General features: G+C 42.0%; 1 protein-coding gene and 1 long non-coding RNA gene across 2 annotated transcripts in view; one reads left to right on the top strand and one right to left on the bottom strand.

Annotated features, from left to right (window-relative positions):
* The window catches only part of ptgfrna (prostaglandin F2 receptor inhibitor a), a 39,043-nt gene extending 29,150 nt beyond the window's left edge, over positions 1 to 9,893 (bottom strand). The window contains exons 1-3 of the mRNA XM_076264484.1: positions 9,561 to 9,893; positions 4,613 to 4,978; positions 2,544 to 2,954 (exon numbers count right to left, since the gene is read on the bottom strand). Of these exons, the coding sequence (XP_076120599.1) occupies positions 2,544 to 2,954; positions 4,613 to 4,978; positions 9,561 to 9,606 (823 nt within the window). The 5' untranslated portion in view covers positions 9,607 to 9,893. The remainder of the gene's footprint in view (positions 1 to 2,543; positions 2,955 to 4,612; positions 4,979 to 9,560) is intronic.
* Positions 9,894 to 24,607: 14,714 nt separating this feature from the next.
* Positions 24,608 to 26,520, top strand: LOC143099972 (uncharacterized). The gene is made up of 2 exons (XR_012981779.1): positions 24,608 to 25,169; positions 25,566 to 26,520. It is a non-coding gene; the product is annotated as an uncharacterized LOC143099972 (long non-coding RNA).
* The last annotated feature ends 1,349 nt before the right edge of the window (positions 26,521 to 27,869 follow it).

Here is a 27,869-nt window from a genome sequence, read left to right as displayed (position 1 = left end):
TATGGAGAGATATGGAGATATATATGGATATATATGGTTGTATGGAGATGTATATGGATATATATGGAGATATATATGGATATATATGGTTGTATGGAGATATATATGGATATATATGGAGATATATATGGATATATCTGGTTGTATGGAGAGATATATGGATATATATGGTTGTATGGAGATATATATGGATATATATATGGTTGTATGGAGATATATATGGATATATATGGAGATATATATGGATATATCTGGTTGTATGGAGAGATATATGGATATATATGGTTGTATGGAGATATATATGGAGATATCTGGAGATATATATGGAGAGATATGGAGATATATATGGATATATATGGATATATATGGAGATATATATGGATATATATGGTTGTATGGAGATATATATGGATATATATATGGAGATATATATGGATATATATGGAGATATATATGGATATATCTGGCTGTATGGAGAGATATATGGATATATATGGTTGTATGGAGATATATATGGATATATATGGTTGTATGGAGATATATATGGATATATATGGAGATATATATGGATATATCTGGTTGTATGGAGAGATATATGGATATATATGGTTGTATGGAGATATATATGGAGATATCTGGAGATATATATGGAGAGATATGGAGATATATATGGATATATATGGATATATATGGAGATATATATGGATATATATGGATATATATGGAGATATATATGGATATATATGGTTGTATGGAGATGTATATGGATATATATGGCGATATATATGGATATATATGGAGATATATATGGATATATCTGGTTGTATGGAGAGATATATGGATATATATGGTTGTATGGAGATATATATGGAGATATCTGGAGATATATATGGAGAGATATGGAGATATATATGGATATATATGGATATATATGGAGATATATATGGATATATATGGTTGTATGGAGATATATATGGATATATATGGAGATATATATGGATATATATGGAGATATATATGGATATATCTGGCTGTATGGAGAGATATATGGATATATATGGTTGTATGGAGATATATATGGATATATATGGAGATATATATGGATATATCTGGTTGTATGGAGAGATATATGGATATATATGGTTGTATGGAGATATATATGGAGATATCTGGAGATATATATGGAGAGATATGGAGATATATATGGATATATATGGATATATATGGAGATATATATGGATATATATGGATATATATGGAGATATATATGGATATATATGGTTGTATGGAGATGTATATGGATATATATGGCGATATATATGGATATATATGGTTGTATGGAGAATAATATTGTCAAAGTAATCAAATGCCGAAAGTGGAGTGCCCCTCACTGATGTCGGCACTGGTCTCTGCAACGCTTAAGAAAAATGTATAGAATAAAGTGTTGGAGATCTGGTACATTTGAGCCACCTCTGGGCCATGTCAGGGCCAGATCGGTCTTGACCACGCCAATTTGGAATGGGACAGTTAAGACTGTTCCAAGTTCTGGCCTTTCAGACCCATTCCAATGGTATGAATTGATTTGATGTGAGCCAAATGGTCAGATCAGATTAATTTTGCCAGGTCATTTTGCATTATGTTTGGCCGGGCCAAATCAGTTCTGGAAGCTTAGACTTAAACGGAAACAGACAGATTTCTTTCAATTCACAATCTGTGCCACATTGAGTCCAATGGCATGAATCGAGTGGAATTGTGCCAAATCTGAAGTTGCTGTGCTGTGCTTGGAAACAGGTTTTTCTAACCAGCTATAAACCTCACTTCCCAGCACCCTTATTAGCCACTTTGCTAGCATTCCTGCCTCCCATTCCCAAGGTTGTGAGTCTGACACTAGGGATTGTGCTTGCCAACGCAATGCAGGTTACATTTAGAATAGATTAGGTGACTTTGCTCATACGTGGGATAAATCAGGGTCAGAGCCATTCCGAATGGCAGCTAGCACGAATGACATGAATCAGTTGTACACACTCACGCTGAAATATCCACCGTTAGTGAGTGCTCCATCAGGGCTGAATCCGTCCTGACCTGATTCTGATCTCATAGGCTCCTGGGCCTGCCAGTCCCTGTCAGCATACCTCACGCCTGTGTCACTAGGGGAAGGGCCCGGCAGGACGCGGCATGGAGTGTGAGGTGTGGCTCTGCAGGCTTCATCTCCACTGAAACCTACCAGCAGCTTTTCCTGGCTACATTATCTCATCACAAGCCTCAGTGACCAGGCATATGGGCGATATGGCTAAATGAGAACCTATTGAGGTATGACTAAGCTTTGCGTTAGCTTCCTGAAGTGTTGGGTGAATGAATAAAGACACCGACCACAAATGGTGTTACTGCTAAGAGAGTGCTGATTAATCAATGACTAAGCTTTGCATTATTATCCAGAACCGTTGGGTGCATGTGCAGACATATACTCACGAACATACAAAGACAGGCGTGTCTGACGGGGAAATGCCTCATGATCTTTGGCCTTTGTCCAAACACATACACACCTGTAGGTTTGACGGTGAGCGTGCCCATCTCCTCACTCTTCTCCAGAATCTTGTCCAGGGAGCCTCCGGCCTGCCTCACCCACTCTCTGGCCGTGCACACGTACTTCCCCTGGTCCTCTGGCCGGGCCCCAGACAGAACCAGCCCGTAGAACCCGCCTCCACGCAGGTCCAAGCGGAACCCGCCGTCTGCATAGCGCTGGGCAGAACCAGCGGCCACCGTGACCTTGTCGTCAGGGCCGAAGGTCAGGATCTCCGACGCTGGCGAGCCGCCCTGCTTGTGGGACCATGTGACGGACAGGGAGGTGTGCTCGGTGAACGCTCTGGTGGTGTTGCAGTGAAGCTCCAGCTGGTCCCCTTCAGACACCACGGGCTTTGGGATGGACGGCGCCACCCTCAGGCTGTCCCCTATCACTGTAATCAGAAAACGCAGATGTTAAAAGCTGTTACTAAAATACAGCTACACATAAAATAGAGATCTACATCATAAAATAAGGTGACAATGACATGGTAAATTGAAAATTACATACTAGTAACATCCAAAAAAATGAATGAAGTATAGGTGAAGAGATTAAAGAAAAGGAGGAAGTGAGATAACGGGGGGACATTTGTCTGTATCCCACCAATGGCTTGACAGAAAACCAATGAGCAAAAGACCAGCAGACCGCCAGAGCAAATATTCACTTCTAAACCGTTGATTTCAAACTGACAGTGGCCTTTGGGGTTCACTAGCAGGATGGTGTACATTATTTCAACATAAAAGGAAGTGTCTCTATTTGAGCTCTATGACTCCACAGACCACCAAGACGCCAGAGGGGCATTTTATATGAGGCCTACAAACAGGATATTACCATGGCAGCTAATCACCAACTAATCATGGCATGCATAACACACATCTCCTCCCCCCATTACACACACACACACACACATACCAAAAGGAGATTAAGGTAGATATGAATCATGTTATTGACTGTTCCACTGTTTGTGTGTGCGTTTGTGTGTGTGTGTGTGTGTTTGTGTGTGTGTGTGTGTTTGTGTGTACAAGGCTCTTCCGGGAACCTCCCCATAATTCCTGTGATTTGCAGATAACTGTGACGGTAAGACAGAGAAGGCAGCGATGACCAGAGACCTTGACCTCATACCCAGCAATTGTGATACTTCCCTAAACATTGAAGCCACTTCCATGAACTAAATCTGAGAGAGTCTGAATGGAGAGGACACCCAGAAAGAGCTGAAGCCTGAAGTGACTTCCCTTCAAACAGGACGTCCACAAAACATTCCCACAACACTCTTCTAGAAAATGAATTGGAGTCTTTCCATGTAAAAACGAAATGCTGGTGTGTTTTATAACACAGTAGATGTGCTTCTTGTTTGGTTACTTTTTTGATCATTTCGAGCAATAAAACCACCCACTGATGATGCAGAGGAAGGCTTTAAAAATTGCTTAAGGTTCAGAACAACCTGAAATAACCTCATCCTTCGGGAATCCGAAACTAAGGGAGCCTGTAGAAAGGAGGGTGTGTGTTGAGCTGGGAGGCAGTTGGGAGAAGTGTGTGTGTGTGTGTGTGTGTGTGTGTGTGTGTAAGTGAGAAAGAGAGATAGAAAGTATGCATGCGTGTAGGACCTCAGATACTAGAAATACTGGAGGAATTTGTCATAGAAGAGATGAATAGTTTTATCCAGTCTTCATTGGCACAGCACCACAGGTTGAGGAGTTCAGGAGTTTCCTACCACAGCCTGTCCCCATTCCCTGCAGCCTAACTCCATTTGCCCAACAGCAGAGATGCTGACTGATGAGTGGCAACAAGTCTGAGAGAGCCGTGCTGAGAGAGTTGGGCTCTCCTGATCTCACTGTCTGTCTGGGCACGTAGACTCCAATTATATCATAATTGCCCAATTCACTCAATAACAACAAAAACACTCATTTAAATACACTGACTCCAGTTACTTAACTGGAGAGACACAATGTGTCCATGTAGGCCAATAGGGTTGGTGTTTATCACCAGTGTCTAAAGTTGTGATGAAACATCCATCCCAACTCTCCTATTAATTTCTGCAGAGTTCAGGCTTACCTTTGAGCGCCACGTCTGCAAAGTAGTTCCCTTTGGCCGCCGTGTCCGTGGAGGGAGTACTGCACCTATAGGTGGCGCTGTCTGTGGCTCGAACCTTCTTGATTTTCAGCTCGACAGACGAGTCGCTGAGCTTCTTGATGCTTATGTCGCCACTGGAGACGCGGTCCCTCAAGAGGGTGTCGGGATACGCGCTGTCGAACGTCGACACAACCTGTAACTCCTTCCCCGCTTGCAGCATGGTCCACTCAAAGTCCTGATCTCTGGGACCCTCATAGTCGGATACGTCGCAGCGAAGGGACACAGCCTGGCCCTCAACACGGACCAAAGGGCCGACAGGAACTTTCACAACCCTGCCCTCACATAGAGCTAGAGAACGAGAGAATGAGAAAGAGAGAGAATGAGAGAGAGAGAGAGAGAGAGAGAGAGAGAGAGAGATTTACTAACATTGAAGAAGTTTGGGGAAAAAAAACTGTTCAAGCTGTACATTGATTCATGGAATAATCACACCTTTTGAGACAAAATGAATTGACATAGAGCTACGAAGGAAGTCAAACATCTGATCAACACAGCATTTGGATGATGGAGATTCTTCATCATCACATCACTGAAAGCAAACTCTTTGGACGATGGAGATTCTTCATCATCACATCACTGAAAGCAAACTCTTTGCTGTCAGCCAACCGTCTGGGCTCGACCACCAGAGCTGAGTCATCAAAACACTGTTCCCTTCCTCTCCCCTCGTGTCTATCGCTTTCCCAACGCACCGTACGTTACCGTGACGACAACACAGATGCATCAGTCAAGCATCAGAGGAGAGCGCTGCTCAGAGAGACAGTCACCGAGAGTGCAGACAATTCTGCCATGAGCTCACAATTAGTCTCATCTGTTGTACTAGCCTGGGCCAGAGGGCCAACATATGTCTCCCTCTGCACACACACACACAGCCACAAAATCATTAACTTACTGTAGAAGGCAAAAGATAATATACAAAACCCTACCTGACAAAGTGCTCAGGAGTCTGAGACTTAAGTAATGCATGACATTAACTCTACACACATACACAAACTAGATTGCAATCCCTAAACAAATACTTAACTAGATGTACCGCAGAGCGGTACAAAATATGACCGCCGCCCAGTCCAGCACATTTTTTCCACAAAAATAAATCACGCTGAAAGGCCTATATGATTCTAACTGTCTCACTAAATTGCATTAGCCACACTCAATTCTCACTGGTATCTGCTAGACAACAAGTACCAAAACATGATTAGTTCATAGATTTCACATGTAAAATTCATTTTATACAACCCCACCCCCATCTTGCCTGTTCATAATTCTTGAAAAAGAAGAAATTCTTGAATTGTGTGCATGTGTGCGTGTACACGTTTATGTTTATGTGTGTGGGTGTGTGTGTGTGTGTGTGTGTGTGTGTGTGTGTGTGCGTGCTTGTGTGTTTGCCTGCGTATGTGTGTTTGTGCATGTGCATGCATGCGTACATATGTCTACTGTGTGAGTATGTGTCATACGTATGATTACTGTGAATGTATGTGTGTGCGTGTGTATCTGTTTATGCACATGTGTGCACATGGAATAGGTTAACATGACCCCTGGAGGCAAACATACGGAAAACATTGGTCATCCTAGGCCCTACGGTTCTCAAGATATTCACAGAAAACTGTGTCTTCCCTACCCTCCTTTCGGGGGGTCCAGTACAGCGGGGGGGCTACAGATCAAAACGAAAAACGACGGTTCCATGCTATCCATGTGGGGTTACATGCCCACCAAGTTTCGTGTACCCTGGTCTTTCAGTGTCCCGGGAATCCTTGTTGGTGTACGGTCACTAAATGTACACATAAATTATTTTATTGTAAGCCCCCTATGAACGAAAGTTCACAAAACTTGGCATGCATTCGGAGGGTGTCATAATGATCCTACACTTTCAATTTCGTGCAGTTTTGACCATGTCAGCCAGAGATATTGTGATGAAAACACCTAATTTTTTGCTTTTTAATTTTTAACCTGGTGGCGCTATACATGAAATAAGTGGTAATGGGATGGGTTGACGTGCCCCCATAAGAGCAACATACAAAAAAAAGGTGGACCTCCTAGGCCCTACGGTTCTCGAGATATTCACAGAAAACTGTCTCCGGCCACCTACAGGCCAGTTGGTGTATAGTAACATAAATGAATTTATTGTGTGGCCCCCCATGAACGGAATTCCACGAAACTTGGCGTGCATTCAGAGGGTGTCATAATGATCCTACACTTCCAATTTCGTGCAGTTTTGACTATGTTAGGTCACAGATACCTGCGATTACAACACCTCATTTTTACTTTTTTGTGTTTAACTAGGTGGCGCTATACATGAAATGAGTGGTTATGGAATGGGTTGACATGGCCCCTTGAGATCAACATACAAAAAAAAATGGTCCTCCTACACCTTACGGTTCTCGAGATATTCACAGAAAACTGTGTCTGCCCTACCCTCCTTTCGGGGGGTGCAGTCCAGTGGGGGGGCTACAGATCAAAACGAAAAACGATGGTTCCATGCTATCCATATGGGGTTACATGCCCACCAAGTTTCGTCTACCCCGGTCTTTCAGTGTCCCGGGAATCATTGGCGGTCATAATAAGAACAGGAGCAGAGATTAACACAATGACAGACACCAATCGGTGGCATTCTGACCACTCTCACCTTTTATGGTAAAATGGATCTTATGTGTCCTTATTAGGGGACAGCTGATCTAGCGTACTGCCAAGAGCGCTCTTAGCCATACAAGATGACCGTGAAACTCTCACTTGCACAGAGAAGGTGCTTTGACATTGGAAATAAAACATTTCAAGGCACCTTGGCACTTAAATATCAGACAGTGGTTGGCGGGGGGGGGTGCACACAGAGAACAGGTTGAGACACCCACTTCTCGAGGGTGTAAACGGAGAATGGGAGAAAGAAACAGAGAGAGGGAGGAGAGGAGAGGTAGAGCAGTGACAGAGTGATACAAGGGAGCGAGGCGTGGAGCAAGTCAGGGCTTGTTCAAGCAAGGCTGCGCTACAGGTAACAGGGCAGGGCTTGTTCAAGCAAGGCTGCGCTACAGGTAACAGGGCAGGGTGACGGCAAGCAAGCTGAGAAAAACACAGTGAAGTGAAACTCCCTGAAGAAAGCATGTCAATACTGAGCTATCACACGCACACGCACACGCACACACACACACACACAAGGTAATTCTCCCGGTGAGCCTGGGATGTGGGACTCTGGTGGTCTGAGTCACAGCATGCTTGTTGGCAGTCCTGTGTGGACAGGTATGTGTCGGCATATCAGCTGTGACACTGCAGTACTGCTGCAACTCACAGTTCCATTACACATTCCTTTCATTCCCATGAACAGCCTCACACCTACACACACACACACACACACACACACACACACACACACACACACACACACCTACACACACACACACACACACACACACACACACACACACACACACACACACACAATGAATGTGTTGATCCTTCAGTAAACATTTCCAAAAATAACCACACTGACACCTTCATACAAACTCTCAATAACTGGCTACAGTGCGTGTCTGTGAGTCTGTGTATGTGTGTCTGTGTGTGTGTGTCTGTGAGTCTGTGTCTGTGAGTCTGTGTATGTGTGTCTGAGAGTCTGTGTATGTGTGTCTGTGAGTCTGTGTATGTGTGTCTGTGAGTCTGTGTATGTGTGTCTGTGAGTCTGTGTGTGAGATGGTGTGACAACCAGAGGTGATGGCTAGCTACATCTAGACCACACCGAGTCCACATTCTACCTTCACACCTTCAGTTAAGAGCCGTCATTATGGCCCAGGAATGCAAGAGGAACACCATGACTCACTCACCTGACCCTGCACCATGACCCTGCACCATGACTCACTCACCTGACCCGGCACGCTGCCCTAGTGCTACCCATTTTCAAGATGACCCCTTTCCTGGTGAACGAGCCAAGTGTGTGTGTGTGTGTGTGTGTGTGTATATAATTATGGACAACAATTACAATATAAGCCTGCCACAACTTGCAATGGTCAGACCTCAGTGTTATTTAAGCATTTAAGGCCGTTCCTCCCTCTCCCTTTTTCTGTCACACTGTAGGACACACACACACACACACACACACACACACACACACACACACACACACACACACACACACACACACACACACACACACACACACACACACACACACACACACACACACAAAAACTGTACCTTGACATCACAAGATATGGTTATATTACTATAGGCACAGAATAGCCTATTATTTAGCCTTACTCTTGTGTGTGGTAGGCCTACTGGTGCCTGCATGACCTAACACAGTAGCATGTTTCCGCAGCAAATAGAAAACAGCCCATTGCCTTTTTTCAGCAAGGCAGAAGAAACGTTCACTGCCCAGAAAACAGCTATAGTGGAAAATAATATTGTGTAACACCTGTAAGATATTGTATCACACAGGTTTGTCATAGTCAGTTGTCCACTCTGGTCCCTCTGACACACACACACACACACACACACACACAGTCTAGTAGTCTATGATCAGCTAAAGCTGAAAAGAATACTGTAAACAAGCACCTGTTAGACAGTTTGCCACTTAAGTTCATCATGCCCAAGGGTCTAAATAACTCTGTCCGTTTCAGGATATATGATTAAAAGGTTTGACTTGGTATCCCGCGAGACTTGTTTGTCTTATAGCCCATTTGCTTGCATTGTCAAAGCATCTATGCCAAATAAACGTAAACATCTTTCTATCAATTTAACAATAACGTTAAATGAAGTCATCATCACCAGAAAGACATTCAAGACACCAAGCCCCGCGCGAACGCACAAGAGATTGGGAATCTTCCGAAATGTATGCTGAACTAAAATTTAAACGTTCCAAATATATATCCAATATTAAAAAGAGCAGGCTCACCTAAAGTTGCTAACACAATAAAAGAAGCAAAGAAGATCTCTTCCATCTTGGCGAGGTGCACAGGCTACTTTCCCACTCAAATAAATCTCTTTGTCATCCACGCCTCACACGGAATACTGAACGCTCCCGTGATATTTCCTTATGTTCAACAGAGCGCAACTCTTGCCGATATCCACTACTTCTCAGGACTTTAGTTGTGATCTGCTGTTTATCCGTAGAAAAATCCTCAGAATGATACTTTTGTAATCCAACGCGACCGGCAACGACACACATGGTTCATGACGATCCGTCTTCTGAGTAGCGCAGGCACTGAGAACTGAAAGCTACTCCGCAGCGGTAGGAGTCCACGTCCGGAAGTAGGTATGAGTGACTTGGGGGTTTTCATTGGATAAAGGAAGAGACACGACACAAAGCTGTGGGAACACTGAATAAGCAGGTGAACCTCTCCATACCACAGAGGAATATGACAAAACAAATGTAACAGAGACTGATTAAATAATTTATCTTAGGGAAAAAATGGCAGCATTCCGCCGACCACCACTCCCAATTTTATCTTCATTCCCCTGAATGTTGAAGCCTAATAGATGATTAATGCGCGCCACTCATGAGAACAACCAACTGCACCTTAGCTCGCAATCGCATCACTCGATCAGCACTAACATCTTTTGATTGCACGTCCACATAATTTGCTCAATTGTGGGTTAGGCTACACTACTGTGTGATCCCATTTTCCCTGATAAAAAACTAACAAACAAAAAACGCCACAATCAAATGCAATCAACTCGTGCCGAATAGCTATTTAAGCGCTGCTCAGTGTCGCTTGCCCATTGGTTGCCTTTAGGCAACTTGTGTGTTGTTTCAATAAACATGCTGAGCAGCCCTGTGCGCCATCGGGTAGAGGTCAAATGTCACAGCAGCTGCGCCTATAGCCCAGATCTAAAGGTCTACAGAAGGTCAGGATGCCTGCTGTGGCATCAGAGAGACTAAAGGAGTGTGGGAACTAGTTCAGGACAGGACATATAAGGTATATTTTTAGGCTGACATTAAGAGTCAAGGCTGGCACAATATTTTATTTTGCTTTGCATATTAGCAATCTACTAGCTGTTAAAACCAATTGCCCCTCGGGGACATTAAAGTTGCCTTATCTTAGGCTACCTTATCTATAGTTTATCATGTGTGTTAAGAGAGGGGCAAGGTGCAGGTACTGCAGCAGCAGCAACAACAACAACAACCGACCAACACAATGCATACGTGCCTGCAGCAGCAACAACTCACCCTCTCTCCTCCAACCATCTGTGCAGAGTTCCTTTCCTGATAATGATGTAGACCCCCCCCCCCCCACACACACACACATCTTCCTAAACACACACACACATACACACACACATATACACACACACATATACACACACACACACACACCATGTGTGGTTGGCGCAGCCCCTCCCAGCTATTAGCAGGCTCAGGACAAACACTCCCTGGAGGTGTGCCCATACAACAAAGGCAAACTACTTGCAGCCCGTTTGCTTGTTCTTCCTGACTGTCACTGGTTAACTAACGTATGTGCACTGCCCATGTGCGTGGACTTCAAACAGAGAGAAAGAGGAGGAGGGGGAGGGGGGGTAGAGAGAAAAGGCGAAAGCAAATAAACTTGCTGTGCCCCAGTTAGTGTGTGAGTAGGCTGTGTATACCATGGGAGCTGAGCACCATCCCCAATAGAGGAAGTGTGGCTGCTATATCTGTGTCATGATAGAGGAAGAATAGCCTTTTATCAGTAGGCTACAAAAGAGGAAGAACAATAGCATATTGTCGGTGAGGAGAATGTGGTTGGATATTCATTCATTTTTCATTGATTGACAGTTTATTGATCGATTCATTCATTAATTCCTTCATTCATTCATATTTCCTGTCTTTCTTATTATTTTTATTTATTTCTTTCATTCTTCACTGTGGTAAACAATGAGTGAGGTGAGTATAAAATGGCATTCTTAAAAGCTTGTAAAAATGTCACATGTAGCCCCATGAAGAAGTGCACCAGTACACGGACAGCTCAAAGCCTGTAGCTCAGTATCCTCAAATGACTGATGTTGCTCCCTTGACTCACTCATATGTGCTTTATTCAGGCACTTTAAGTAAAACTCTACAACTGTTGTATTTCATATTCCTTTTGTCGCCTGAGAATTGACATCATTCAACTAACTTATCCCTTTGATATCTTGACTGTGTGAATTGGCAGTCATCAAGCACTTGTATTTTTTTTTCCAATGTTTAAAGCATTACTGCAAAATAAGGTACTTCCAAGAGTGTTTAATTCTAACCATGTCAGCAGAATCATAAAGTATGCTTTGAAGGCAGGTATGTTCAAGGCATTTAAGGCATGTTTGACAGGGGACTTCCACAAAATAAGCAAAATGGCCCCATCATGTGGTATATTGGGGAAAATACTCCATAGTCCATGCTTCTTCAGTCCTACTCCAGTTCCTGTGTGTGTGTGTGTGTGTGTGTGCGTGTGTGGATGGATAAAATATATTATTAATGTGAGCTTTAAAATAAACCATTGACTTGTAGGGCCAGAATAGCATTTCAATAACATATAGCAAACAGGACATTGAATCACAGGCTGAACATTTCACATGGTTCATACCTTTTACAACCCCCTGTGCCCCCTTCAGGTCCTGGCCTGTCAGTGCACGGGCAGGGCTGGGCCTGGTTAGGCTATTACATTAGGTGCACCTGTATTGGGAGGTGGGGCTGTAAAGGGGGTGTTCTCTCTCTCTCGGCAGGCACTTTTTCCTCCTTTCTTGCAGGCACTTTGATATTTCTCTACACTGGCACGTTATTCTTTCTCTCCTCTTTATTTCTATTTCCCCCTTTGCCTTCCACTTATTCATCTTACATGCTAATACTGATACACCATTTGCATTCACGCACACACACACACTTCAACACTCATTTCCCCATGACACTTAAGTTTGTTAATGTTGGTATCAATCGATATTAATAAAGGGTTACATTTGAACCTGTTGTTGTCTCCCTTTATGTTGCGGTCTGTTCACGAGCTGGCTGTAGCATACCAAACATCTTCAAGCAGGAAGAGGGCAAGCAGCACACAGAGTAAGAGAGAGCAGGAAGAGGGCACAGAGTAGAGAGAGGTTGGATTGAGCAGGAAGAGGGCACAGAGTAGAGAGAGGTTGGATTGAGCAGGAAGAGGGCACAGAGTAGAGAGAGGTTGGATTGAGCAGGAAGAGGGCACAGAGTAGAGAGAGGTTGGATTGAGCAGGAAGAGAAGGAGTGATTAACCACAATGAAATAAGACTATTTTTTTATTCAAACAAAGCAAAAACAAAATTACAACAAATATGAAATAGAACTGAACAGAATTCAAATAACTAAAGTACAATAAACTAAAGTGCAATAAAGTGCAAACGTTTTCATCGTTTTGAAAACGATGCCGCTAAGGTCATTTGACGGGCTGCTGGTGGAGGGGTTTTGGCAAGTGTACGATGTTCTTACAGGGTATCTGCACATTTTCCAAGAGCAAATTTAACGACTTTTAAGACCTTTTCAAGACATCTAAATAGAAAAATTAAGACAATACCACAGCAAAAACATACATATGACAACTTAAAACTGTGTTATGCAATAGTTTTTTCTACTAATTTTAACCCCCACCCCATTTTGGATGTCTACGGAAGTTACCAAATATATTTTGGCGAAAGAAAAATAATTGTTTGTGAATTACCTTCACAGCTATAAATGCCCAATGTTAGGGTCTGGGCTGCTTGCTTTTGAAGCTGGCCGTACATATTTGGTTGTGCTTACTGGCTGAGGCTGACTGTTCTTCACCTGTGTCTGTAGTAGCCTAGGCTACTTGCCAAAGACATGTGCACTGGACTGGATTCCCTTTAATATTTTTGTTCAAAGTTAGACTAAGCTATTTAAATATTTTAATAGGCCTACTTTATATAATTTACTATTGTCCCATATCTTCAGACTGTTCTACCAGTCTGTTGTTGCCAGCGTCCTCTTCTATGCAGTAGTATGCTGGGGAGGAAGCACAAGGAAGAAGGATGTGGGGCGAATTGACAGGCTGGTAAGGAAAGCTGGCTCTGTAGTGGGAGCTGAACTGGAGTGCATCACTTCACTATCTGACAAAAGGACCCTGAACAAACTGATCAACATCTTGGACAATGAGTGTCACCCACTCCACAGCACTATTGTTAAGCAGAAGAGCCTGATCAGCTGGAGACTTCGCTCACTGCCTTGCACAACTGACAGACTGAGAAAGTCATTTGTCCCCAGGGCAATTGAACTGTTCAATGCCTCACTTAAGGGAAGAGGAGAGATAGACTTTTCTGCATAGTCTGCCTGCCTCTTCACCCCCTCCATGTTTGGTACTGTCTGTCCACTAGCCACTTATACCACTGTCTTTATGCCTCACTGTTTGCGTGCTATATTAGCACATTAGCACATATGCATAACCCCCCCCCCCCTCCATGCCACAGCAAACTGTGGCCAAACTTATACATTTTCTTAATAGTTAAATATATAGATATATAGACTTTACTTTATTTCTGCATTGTTGCACTGTTGACTTACTCATTTGCACTGTCACCATGACCACTATCAGCATTGCACTACCACCATGACACTCATTCACACAGAGCACCTTAGAGCACCTTACCATACCTTACATGCACAGAGAATCACAGGCTTAGTCCCTGCCTCAGTCATTGCAAGCGCCTCTGATTTATTAATCACCACTATGTGGATACTGTTTTTAGAATTGATTTAGATTAAGTGTTAGTATAATTTGTATTTTTGTAAGTTGTATTTTAGTATATTTTTATATATTGTATTAAGTGTTAGTATATTTGTATTTTAGTATATTTAGCATATTCTTATCTTCTACTGTCCTTACTGCTTAGTTGTGTTTTTATATTATATACTTTAATTACTCTTTCTGCTGTTAAAGAATGTGTTTGTGTTGTATGTATGCTGCTGAGACCTTGAATTTCCCCTGGGGATCAATAAAGTATCTATCTATCTATCTATCTATCTATCTATATGCAGCACAGCAAATTAAAGTTAATCCACTACTTTACATTTTGCATTCCAGTTGTATCTAAACCAACCAAAGCTTGACTTGACTGAACCAAAGCTTGACTGAAACATTGTAAATTAAAATTGTTTTAAATTAATTAAGAGACAAGTCCTCCTCACATGATCCTGCTGAAAACTGCTGGTTTCATCTCAAGCACGCACGTTATTATGAACGCACGTTTTTTTTATGTAGGCTAGCCAGTAGCCGACATTCAAAAAATATGCGGTTATATTTCACAACTTTTGCGAAGTAGACCTAGGGGAAACGCTGGTAAGCAAGCTGCTGACAGATATTACAGTTATTATAATATTTTCTTCCCTATAGGCTAGGCCAGCAACACACGCTGGAAAGATGCAAACAGATCAACTTAACATGTATTTCCTCCTGACTTACGTTTGTTTTCTTTTTCTGTCAGTCCTGGTTCTGTCATGGTTCCTTCATAAATTGCGCAGCAAATTATCAGACGAGTGACAGAAGCACTGCACATAATTTGACCAGCAGTCTTCCCGTCCATAGTTTGTGAAACGATGCCGCGTCCGAGCAAAGATTCTAGATGCCCAGCGCAACTCCAAAAAGGAGGACAAATGAGCGTCCGGCTTGAGGCTGCGCCGGACGCCGGACAGGGCTTTTAAAATCCATGTCCGGGCCGGCCTAAATTCGAACGTATGGCACCCTATTGCTAACTGGCTCTTAGGAACAAGCTGTTCGTCCATTTTAAACTCGTAGTTCGCTTTAGGTCACACTGCAAATCGAAAGAAACTAGAAGATGAAGTTCCCTCCCTTTCAGAACTACTGAAAGTGATAGGCCTCATTGGTCATCTCTCTGACTGATCAAAGGTAGGCATGGAGCATATGATCTCCATATTCAAGTAGGCTAACAAGCAATTATTAAAGAAGAGTTTCTGCTTGAATTCAAAGTATCATTTAAAAATTCAATAGGCTACAATTGACAGCAGCGCCAAAAAATACTGAAGCCTACAGTATGTGTAAAGAGTTCAATTACCCAGATTGTCTTAAGACATTAATGTAATTTATACCAGTTATCACTGTAGGACAACTGAAACAACACAAACAGGGCTGTTGCTGGACATATTTTATTCCTGTAGGCTATACTACCTACCTACATTGCTGGCACATTTTGGAACAGAAGGCCTACAGCTACATGAACTAATTATCTTTAGTGTCTTCCAGTAGCCTATCGTATAGGTTATATGCTACTGTAGCTTAGTTGGCTTGTGCATGACGTGACGTTTTGTAACCTACATTTCCGTCAGTCTGCAGTCTTTTAGCCCTTCTTTACCATGATAACCCTTCCAAGATAGAACCCTTCTCTACTTTGAGAGACCAACCACCACTCATGCCATCGATGTTGAATTTTGGGCGTCTGACGGAAACTGATCAATCTGACCAACAATTAACGTCGATTTCACACTATTTTGCTGTCCGGGTTTGCTAATCATTCATTTAGAAAATTTAAGAAATTTTAGAAAAGTTGCGCTATTTGTTATTATAATCACAGTACGGCCTAATTACTATGTTATAATTAGACTACATTACATTATCGCAATTAATAAGTCATCATAATCATCATAGTCAGCATGGCATGCATGTCACAGCCTACCTGTTCCACCACTGAGTTCTTATCATGTAGCCTCAACTAGGCTCGCACTCTCCACCTGTTCACTGTCCCTTGCTCTGTATGCTTGCTTACATCCATCCTCGTTCAAACTCAACGAACTTCAACACGTTGCTGACATATGCTAGCTTACTTGCATTGTATTTTTGAAGCTTCTACATTGGTGTTAATTTTGCACAATTGTCACTACCGGCACCCGCCGCAATTTCGTGTAGGCAATTAACTTTTGATGCGCTCACATAATCCTGGCTCTGAGCCAAAATGGAAGGGGTGGGGCCTGACGTGAGCTGTTATTGGATTAGTCCAGTGTCAATATTGAAATGTAACCAATGGGCCGCTGATTGTCCTTCCTTTGGGCCGATCGTTGGCCAAGATAATTAAATTATATATAGCCTATTCTATCGGCCCAAAAGGTGCCTCGGCCCACCGGGAAAATGCCCAGTATGCCAGATGGCCAGTCCGCCCATGGGGCAGGGGCTCAAATTTTAAAAAAGGGCACATGGAACAACATGTTCTTGTCTACACAAAGATCATAGGCTATAAGGCTACATCTTATTGATTCAATTCAAAGCTAATTTTAATAGCCTAGAAATCTAGACGCACCCTAGCGGCAGCAAATATGTTATTGCCTAGTCTGGCTGGTCAGGCTATAATTTTAATGTTTATCACAGTGAACTACCACCATTAGCAAGCTGGTGTCTATGGCAAGCCGTTCAGGACATAACGTCTGTCAAAATAACGCCTCCACGTGTAGATTTTTTACTTCTTCAGGAGGAAAAAATAGACGTCTGAGCGTCAGACGTCATATTTTTACGTGTGCCAAGCGCAAAAACTTTGCGTCTGACGTCAGAAGTAAAAAAATGACGACTGGATGACAGGGTTGCCAACTTTGGGTGTTTGGCTGGAGTGAGATTTTGTGAAGTCATAGTGCGTGTGCGTTACATTTTTCCCTAAACCTAATTTTAAAAATGTCTGTCCCCTGACTTTTTTGCTATGTACAGTATAATCCCTGGTTTATGTTTTTAAAAAAAAAACCCTAATAGAATGGAAAAGTTTCTTCAAAATGTACAGTTAAATTATTGATTGCACTTAAACAAGACCAGTGTTTTAACCCCGTGGCATGGAAGGATTATGAGCCACTGGGCCCCTGGGCACAGACATGAAAAGGGCCCCCCTGTCCACCTGAAAAAGGTAGTAGCTCAGTAGAAAAAAATTAAAAATAACCACTTAAATTATGACTTCTGGCGAGTTTTGTGGAAAGAAATGGACAGATTGAGACTTATGAATGGTTTCATCACCAATCTCACGCACACTCAAGAAATGTCGGTTGAAGTTTGTGAGATATTCCTCCTATATGAATTGAAAAGAGCGCAGAGTTATAGTAGCCTAATATGATTATTTCTTTAAAGTTAATTTTCTCGCGAACCGTTTATCGCAGCAAATAGCGGCTATAGCACCTTATAAAAGATGAGAAAAAGGTATTTCATGTGATGTCTGTGAGGCTACTTCGCGAGTAGTTCCTAGAGAAGAATGGGCGGCCACACTTTATGTCGGTCTGCCTTATGTCTAAATAGCAGCGTGTTCCGTGAAGGTGTCGCGGACCGGATTAAAATAGCCTAGTCAGCGAATCAACAATCAGAGAAAACTGTGCTGAGAACGTTGTAGGCGGATATTAGACCTACCTGCTGTTGGTCTAGACATGTGTATGCCTTAAACTCGTATCCTGTCATTTAGAAACAATGCTGTGGTATAGTCTAGTCATCAACAAAATTGCAAAAAAAAAAGAATGGATTTGGCGTGAAAAGCGTGAGTGTCACGCCAGATGCGTGAGAGTTGGCAACCCTGGGATGATTTGCTGCAATGCCAGAGCCTATGTGCCAGAGTAGACACAGCATTGGCTGCTGGAATGGAAACAGGAAATGCAGCCGCTATAGTTGCAGCAGAACATAGACATATACACTAGATGTCGCCTTGACTACTGCTGTTCATTGGAACGAATGCGTCAATCGAGACGCCATCTTGCTTCAGTGATCCACTCCTCTATAATGCATTAGCGTCAATCTGGGCAAAGATCTAGCGAAAATAAAATCACCATAAATCGTCAAAATCTCAAGCAATTATCTAGTTTTTTGGGTTGTTCCAACTGACAGGCATGTATTTATGGTTGAGTCTAGAGAAAACTAAGCTTAAGACGATCATAAAAATACATTTTACCCGTCTAGCCCCATAGACTCCCATTCATTCTGCACTAGCTAGCGGCGGCCCCTAGAGGAACAATGAGTAAACTGCAACCAGGTTCGATACAATGAAAGTAAACAGGCTCTTCTAGACAGGCTCTGGTTGAGGCCACATACCCCTCGTCTCGTTTACTCATGTAAGTTGTAATCTCACCAGAAGTTGCTGTAGATCTGTAGAACATTTACCTCTGCTACTACATAGGCTACGCCAGTCGTTACTTTTATAATCATGGGTCAGTGCCATGGGCAAACGAGATGTAGCTGAATTCATAAATGACAAAGCCATGAAAGGTGATTTTCTTACGTTTCAACAACAAAGAAGCCGATCTGCCATCATTGTGAGAAGTTCCCAAATTTGTCGCTAATCGCTAAAAAGGTTTTCTATCGCTAGGGATGGCCAAACGTCGCTAAATAGGTAACGCTGACAATACAGGAGAACTAGTTTAGCGCTTCAGATCCCTGTACAAAGATGGCGGCGGTGTTGACGCATGCTGAGAAGCAGAAGGCGACATCTAGTGTATATATCTATGGCAGCAGAAGAAACAAGATGCCAGAGCAATGTGCAGCATATTCCTGCTCAAATTGGCGGACCATCGCAAACAGGGCTCGGGGGATTACTTTCCAAAAGTAAGATTTAACATTACTTAACGTACTATTGGTTGTATTTTGTGAATGCAATATTACCAGAGAGTTGAAAAGGAGCAAGGATCTTTGTTATTACTGTATGTAAGTCGTAGCCAGCTAGCTAGGCTACTTGCTAGGTGTTCAGGTGTTCACCCGGCTATGAACTGAGAGTCATAAGTCATATTCCATAACACTGACTTACATTACAACTGACACAAGAATGCTATTGTAGAAATGAATCAAATATTACTAGTATAACATTGGCCGGCGGATTTTACACAAGTGGTACAGACTGTAGCCTATTATTGGGCAGTTGCTACTTGTAGCTTAGCTAGTAATAAGTGTGTTGGTGGTAGCTTCACTATTTCCTAAATAAAGTAACTTTTCAATAGCTTAACTTCTTTATATGAAGTAGCTTGGCTAAACAAGCTACACTTTTCTTGTCATGTGAAATTAGCACAATTTAAAGTAGCTTCCTATGTAGTGAACTTGCCTACTGCTGTGTTTGTGTTACTAAGCTTGCTACATTTGACTGGGGTGGTAGTTTTGTGTAGTGAAGTTTTATTCATGGCAGAGTAACTTTCAAGTAGCTTGCCCAACACTGTATTATTCACATGTAATTCACCCTAACAAAAATAAGATACATCTCAAATCCCTTTTCATTCATTTATTTATTTTATATCTCCCCAGAACAACTGCCTTGCTCAAGGACTACCACGAATGAGCTGAACGGTCTCCTCACACCCCTGGAACTGAGGAAGGTGCAGCTCTACATTGCAGTACTGCAGGGCATCTGCTACACTGTGACTGGATATTTGATTTATGAGCTCCACCTTCATCACCTTTTTGGTATGCAGGGTACCCCCAGAATTGTCAGACCTAAATTTAAGACTTTTTAAGACCTTTTTAATACCACTTCAGATGAAATTGAATACCTACATCGCACCCATTCGGATAGAATAAATAATATTAAAGGTAAGATTAAACCTCTTTAAGGTTTAAACCAATTAAAGTGTTTGAACATGCCAAGATGAACATGACAGCAGTGCAGTGGCAACGCAAAGATTTGTCGTGGTAGTAACGTGACTGAATGTCCTGCTTCATGGACATTCATATTTAGCCTATCAGACAATTAAGACCCAAACAAAATACCCACACAATTTGTAATTTAAAAAAAAATGTTTTATTTAAAAAGGCATAGAGAACAATGTTTTATTTTGCTTATGTTGAAAAACAAACTTGAATCCAGATGCACAAAAAAACATTTGGCAACTTTGAACCCTTGGCAACAGCGGATCCACGGTGCACCTGTAAGACATACAAAAATCACACAAAGCAAAGAAACAAAGAGTAAATATTAGATTCAATATTCAAAGATTCTTTATTACATGACTTTATAGTAAAATGCTTGCACAAATAAATAATACAAAATGTGATTAAAGTGGTGTGGACTGAGTACTGAGTGAGAGATATGAGATACAGGCAAGGTTAACGTTTCCTACTGTCAGAGCCCGTTTTACTAATAGACGTTCTCAGCTACTGTTTAGTTCATTTCTTATCCTGGACTGCCACCTACTGGATAGAACAGGCAACAACCTAGTAATTATGTGAATAAAAATCTACAAGATGTTTGAATGGGCAAAAAAAAGGATAAATAGCGCAACATTTAGAAACGTTCATAAAGGACTTATTTATAGTTACGTTACAAAGATGCATTAAGTTTACAAAGTTTAAATTCATCAGACAGATTGTGCATGCATAGCAAGACAACAGTTAGCCTGGGTGCCATTCCGAACTTAGTCCCGCCCCACGGGAAGTTCGCTCTGGCATTGCTCCATAGACCTCTCCAGAATAAGTCCCGCCTCCGTAATTTCCGTATCCATCCAACTTCCGGGCGTGGATTGTCTATGGGGAATAACATGGCGTTTCGAAATATCATACCGGTAAAACATCTGTAGGTAGCGAAGTTGAAAAAGCTGGTGGGCAGATTGGCCTACACACTTCTGCCATATAGTTTCCACTGGATTTTTTGATTGTCGGTGCCGTTTAAGTAGTATACTATAGACTATATATAGAGTATGCTGGCCCTAAATCTGGCGGACCAATCAAATCAGGCTTTACGATGATGGACAGGTGAGCAACAGCGCCTGGTCTATCACGTCATCTGAGCACGCATAGATTAGGTTTATGTTTGAAACAAAAACGCTGTGGCTAGAAGGACACATGGCTTTTAAGACCCCATATGGAAAATTCATATTATTTAATGAGTTTGTATCACTGAAAACGATTATTTCTGAAAACTTCGGCCAAAGTTGAGATGTGGGAAAACTAGTGGTTTCACTTTCATCAAGGGAAAACAGCGATGTTGCATTGCGACATGTTCCCTCGTTCGTTTGAAATATCTGATTGACCACCTGTTCGAGGGATTTGCGACAGCCTTTCCCAGCTGTTTAACATGTTTGTAGCATATCACTGTTCAACAGAATTATTTTTAAAAACGGAGGGGATATAGGAGCAGAAGGATGGTTCATGTGTTTTCTTCCTCCCTCACGGTAAGCTTTTTTGTTGCTCTGATTGGTTAGGTCTATCCAATTGAGTGCAGAGGCATTCCCCCCCTGTTTCAGTTGAAACACGCCCCATAATAACGTCCCAATGGAGCAGTATCAGACTCATATTCTGACTAGAATTTGAGTATGACAACGTCAGGCTAGACAACAGTCACTTTAATGGGAAATATATGTTTTATTTTGAGTACACACCATCCCACAAACACAAATGTCGAATATAAATGTAGGCAGCCTATCAATGGACACGATATTCAGAAATTTAAGCATTGTGGATGTTTAAAAAAACATAGACTACCCAGGTTGTCAGAATGTCATATCAGTGTAAACTATATGTTTGTGAACTTTTTTAATTATGTTTAATATAAATATTTAACCGACTAACATCACATTGACATCAATTTCATTTTAAAATTGTACTTGTATAACGTAATACACTTACCAATAATGACAAAGACGATGCTTCCACTCTGCATAAAGTCAGATAACGTTAGTGTTGCGGGTTTATGCGAGAAAAAAACGTTCAGTCAGCTGCCCCAGATCGGATGGACTGTCAAAGTTAGAAGCTACAAGTCTGGCGCAAAGTTAGTATAGATCTGCTTGTTAATTTAACTGGCAACCTGGTGATAAGCGGGATAACGACCTTCGTGGTAGCCTGTGACCTCAGCTGCGCGTTGGGGAGTTTTTTGCCTCCCGCCTTAATCCAGTAATTCCGTATAACAGGACACCTCGGCGGCCGTTATCCCTTACATAACTCAACAGTAGCTGTAGTAGACTGTAGTTACTTTAGGCTAACCCAAACATAGAATAAACTAGCATGTCCTAGGCATACTCAATCTTAACCTTATCAAAGATTACTATACTTTTTGACCTTGAAAGTTGTATCAGCGATACATTTATGTTTGGGCATTATTGGTCTTGGGCCTGAAATCGCTGATATAACCTTTAAAGTTAACGTTACCTCTCGATCACAGTCTGTGATGATCCCTCTGCCATCCCCTCATCACGAAGTTGTTCACTTAAAATTCTGTTGAAGTTTTCTTGCAACAATCTAACTCGCTGTCTTTGTGCCATCATTAAAAAGTGCTAGTCCATAGGCTAACTTAACGATTTTTCCCTCCCGAAATGTGGACACGCCCCCTCCTCCTTGTCATTTCTTTAGATGTAAGTTAATCCAGGCGCAAATATTTCCCGTGTAGCTACAGCCAGAGGTAAATATTTGACGTGTAGGCTAATGTAGGCTAGCCTAGATTAGCATCTATGTTTTTTTCCCCTTACAGTGGTAAAAGGTGGCATATTTCTCTACATTTGACTGCGTTATCAATGCGGCTGTTAATTCGGACACAATTCTTAATAGTTCTACGTTGTCGGACACACCTCCATGTTGATTTGCATGTGTAGCCTAGCCTACATAGACTAGGCCTAGCCTATGAGTAGGGGTGATCAGATGAGAATGGGTTAGTTGTGTTGGGAGGGTCGCTTATAAGGCGTACATTAATTCAAAACAGCAAAGCGCCACCAAAATTATTTTTAATCAGAAATTTAACTGTCTGTCATTTGGTAATCAGTTGCTAGGCCTACTCATAGCGCTTAGTGCATGTAAATCAGGCCTGACTGACTCTTTAACCACCAAACCACAGAACAGGGAATGACAGAGACATCCTCATCAGGAAGTAAAATAAGGTGGACGTTGCTGGCATGCTGGCTGTCTGTCTTGGTGGGCCTTGTTTAGACCTAGGCCTACATGCTGGTTGTCTTATTGCTTGTGGCAGGAACTTTCTGCTGAAAATGCTAAACATACTGTATATTAACATTTATTTGGAAACAGTTGTGGGCAGAGGAAACAGTTGGCTGGAGTCATAGTTGATAACAACTGACAGTTGAAATGGCTGAACAGTTAAATAGTTGAGTAGTTTAACTTTATAGCTACTCTGAGCTGCTTGCAATATTCTCGTTTGCATTCAGTGTCAGTGTTGAACTGTAACAATGAACGTTAGGCTACAATTTGCACAGTTGTTACAGTTTCAATAGTTACAGTCAATGGTGTTGAAGTGGTAGCCCAGGCACGAAATGTAACGAGACAGAAATGAAGAGGCATTGCAACAATGTTTACAGAGATACATTATAATGTTGGCTGCAAAGATTAGTGTGAATAACAGGGTCACAACCTTTGTCCAACGACTCACTGATGTTTAGTGGATGACATAAAATTAGGTAGCCTAAATACATTAGTTTTCATTGTTGGGGACACAGATGAAGATGGAATGGGAAGACTTTAGAAGTTGATATAAAACCAAGGAGGAATTGTTACTTTGGAACTAGATGGAACATCTGTAAAAACTAAGCATTAAGTGTTGATATATTTTGTCACACATGTCTAGAGAGTTTTTTGTTCTTCCAAAAAACAAATTTATCTAACACATCTTCATCTTAATTGTCTGTTTCAGTTGAATGTAGACAACATGAACAACATCTACCGACTATTATCGGGCATGTCCCTCAAAATAGCAAGAACCTGGTCTAAAACATCAACTCCAAGTTGATCTGCTTCCCCGCCTAAAGGGTCCATATGCTGGAGCTGTTCCATTTGTTGAGCAGCAGGCTGGAAGTTGTTGGCAGGTACACGGATGGCTTCTGGCATGTGGTCTTCCTCTCTTGAGAAACCCCCAGGTACTTCTGCTGGATGGGGAATGCCTTCCACCTCTGCAGCTTGATGCCTTGAATCTTCCGCACAAAAAATCCCCTGTATGGCAGTGTGAGTGGTGTTCTGCTGGGCAAGGCAACCTCTAATGAAGAGCTGGTATGGGGACATGTATCTTGCTGTCCTCAGTTTGTGGTGGTTCCACTGATCTTGGAACAGCTTCAAATGCTGGTTTATCCTTAGCCTGGGTGCCATTCCGAACTTAGTCCCGCCCACAACGTTTGAGGTCGGGAAGTTCGGTCTGGCATTGATCAATAGTGGCGCGAGTATGCTCGCCCAAAAGCTGGCGGGCCAATCAAATTGTCAGGGCGGGCTTTATACGATGATGGACAGATGCTCAACAGTAACGTAATCAACCACGTCACCAAAGAGCGCTTGGGTTGAATTCGTTTACAACAACGATGGCTGCCGCTGGAGAATTGAGATTTGTAGATTCTGCTATCAGGTCTGTTCTAGAAGATATCGACAGCGAATTAATTTTAAAAGAGGAACAGAGTAACGGGATCAAGGCATTTGTTGATAAGAAAGATGTTTTTTGCCGAAGCAACTGAAATGGGCATCACGGCGATGCAACTCGGCGTGCACGACGAGGTGGATATAGCCAGCGGTCGTTGCCAGATCCTTTTTTGAAGCCCGGAATCCTGGCTGCTGAACAACAAGTGGAGGGACATGCTAGGCTCCGATGTTTTTCAAGCCAACGTAATGGGTATCATCGTGGACGAAGTTCATCTAACTTACAAATGGTAAGAGAATCTAACTGTCTGACTTAGTAAATAACTCCCAATGTCGTGATATGAATCCCATGTTGTAGCCTAGGTATCGTTGTACGTTCGCTAACTCAGACTTGGTACAATCATAACGTTAGTGTGATTGTAGCGAACTAGCTGTTAAAACATTCTAATGTAGGTTACTGTTTTATTTCTATCAGTTGTCAGGCTGCAAAAGGGCAGAAGGGCATTTGGGTGTTGCTTTATGTACTCAAGCACCATACCCATATTGGTAGTCACTGTACCCCTTATAAGTGATGTATTCTTTTCAGATGTCAGTACAGTCATTAAAAAGTACTAAATGATACTACTCATAATTTCTTATTTTTACTGTTACTTATTGGTTGCTTTTTGTACTGCTATATATTCCAGGTACACCTGTGCTGACATTGACCGCTTCTGCTGATCGGGAATTCAGAGCCAGGGTTATGAAACAGCTTCAGATGGACAATCCAATCATTTTGGCCCTGAGCCCAAACAGAACAAACATCAGACTGGGTCTGATTAAAGTACCTGGCCATACACTGGAGTGCCTACACTGGATTGTGAGGGATGTTAGTACAAAGCTTGACCCAGCAGTTAAGACGGTACTTTAATGGAGTCACTAGTTGTCTGCGGAAAGCTTTGTACTGCCATTTTGAGGAACACGCCACATCTGTTGATCTAGGACATCTGTGCTGCACTCACTGCCATTCTGTTTGTTCTTGTGAACCTGAAGGTTGTGGGGAGCTAATCCCCAAATATGAACACTTTCAAGGGGAGGTTTCATCACACCACAAACACAGAATAGTCACACCTGAGGGCACACTTTTGATCAGGGAACTGTTACAAACTTACAGGAGTAGTTTACTTCAGGACCATACAAACATACCACTTTACACAGTCGACACAGCCTGCACTGCTTTTGGAGATGAACTCATTGATCAGTTTTAGAACAGTGCACACAGATATTTGACCTGGACTTCATTATCCATAATCTCCCTACATACAAGCTGGAACATGCAAAAGAGATACTATGAATTATGCATGAGGTTTTTGATGACATCGAACAGAGTCAAACTAATTTGTTTGATGACGGTGTTGTTCAGGATGACCGTGTTCAGGTTGACATGGATTACACTGGTTACTTTGATGACGAGGATGAGGATAAGATACAATCATCACCAAGTAACTTGGAATCAGGCTTGTCAATGTTGAAGATCTCAGACTAGCTTCAAATTCAGGCTCAAATTTGTAGCTTCAGGGTCCTGTTGTTGTGCAAATGCCTTTTTTTACCTCTGTTACATTAATATTTTTTAATAAAATTAAAATGGTTTATACTTCTCTACTGGTTGGTGATGTTTCTGCATTTAAAAGACATGTCAATAAAGATTTTTAATATCTACACATAATAGGTAATGTTTGAAGATATACTCTGAACTTTGAACATACAACCAATAAGAAAACACACACAAGAATGTGGATACTACTAAACTATTATATGAAAACACAATTATTTACATTGTCATTTATGAAAACAATATTTACAAATTACCATCACCATTTACATTTCACATTTCCTTAATTATTTAAATAGGCACATTTTGCCAGTCCATTTTTTTCTCCTGGTAATTCAGCTTTGCCAATAAGTTTCTCTTGAAATTCGGGAATGTATGAGACTGCCTGCCTGGGTGATTTTTGTTGGGAAAATTGTGTCTCCCTGAAAACGTTTACCAGTGTTAAAACGTCCTGTTCTCGGGCCACATGATGAATGCCAGCCGGCCTTGTCAGCTCCAGCTCTGTGTCCGTTTTGTCCATTAGCTCTTTGACGATGCCAATGGACCTACTGATTCTGGCTGCTGACATTTCTGACATGTTTGGTCCCAATCCTCTCATAAATGATTTGAGAAGGTGTTCCAGGTGGAGGTCAAGTGGATGGAAAATGGGTGACAACCTGAAATATAAGTGAACACATCAGTGTGAAGAATTACAGTATAGCCTAATAAGTCTAACGTGCATTGACAATACATTGGAAAATACAGACTGTTAAATATGGTGACACCAGATGCAATTGCAAGCAGATGCAAGCAGGTCAGAGAAACACTGCCCACCCCCCGCAGAGGTGCAGAGCACAGAAGTGGGGGTTGGATAACATGCTAGTCCATTACAAAATGAAGTTTCTACATATTGACAAAGTGACAAAGGCCAACTTACACATCAGGTACAAGTTTATCCTGGTAACATTTGCTCACACTACACTGAAATTCGGGCTGGCTTCCAGAATACTAGGCATGTCAAAATATGACTAGATGATTTAATCATAGATAGATTTCACGGAAATGAGGAGTGTGGGAATGCACAGTGTTTATCACATTGGACAATAATCACGACTCACTATTAACTCATGTGAAACGTGGCAATCGAGGTTATTCTCATAGTCATATCATAAGAAGTAGAAATGTATTAACAAGCTTACCTCTGTAATGCTTCTTCGCGTTTTTGTACCGGTTGGAGTTGACGGATTGGGGCAGAACTTCTTCAGAGTCCGGGGCGTCTCTGATGCCTCAGATGAACACGGTTCTTCAGGCTGGTCTCCTTCGTCTTCTGTCCATTTTTTAAACACGGGCATGTCGCGTTCCAACCGTGTTATAAAGTTCTGACAGGACCGACAAATGCGATGCGATTTGTTTGCAGTGT

This window comes from Alosa pseudoharengus, unplaced genomic scaffold (assembly GCF_046254945.1).
Source record: "Alosa pseudoharengus isolate Yale_2024_CS ecotype anadromous, Long Island Sound unplaced genomic scaffold, YU_APseudo_1.1 YU_APseudo_1.1_scf_3, whole genome shotgun sequence".
Taxonomy (NCBI): domain Eukaryota; kingdom Metazoa; phylum Chordata; class Actinopteri; order Clupeiformes; family Clupeidae; genus Alosa; species Alosa pseudoharengus.
Note: the sequence above shows the minus strand (reverse complement) of the source record. Positions and strands in the feature narration are given on the sequence as shown.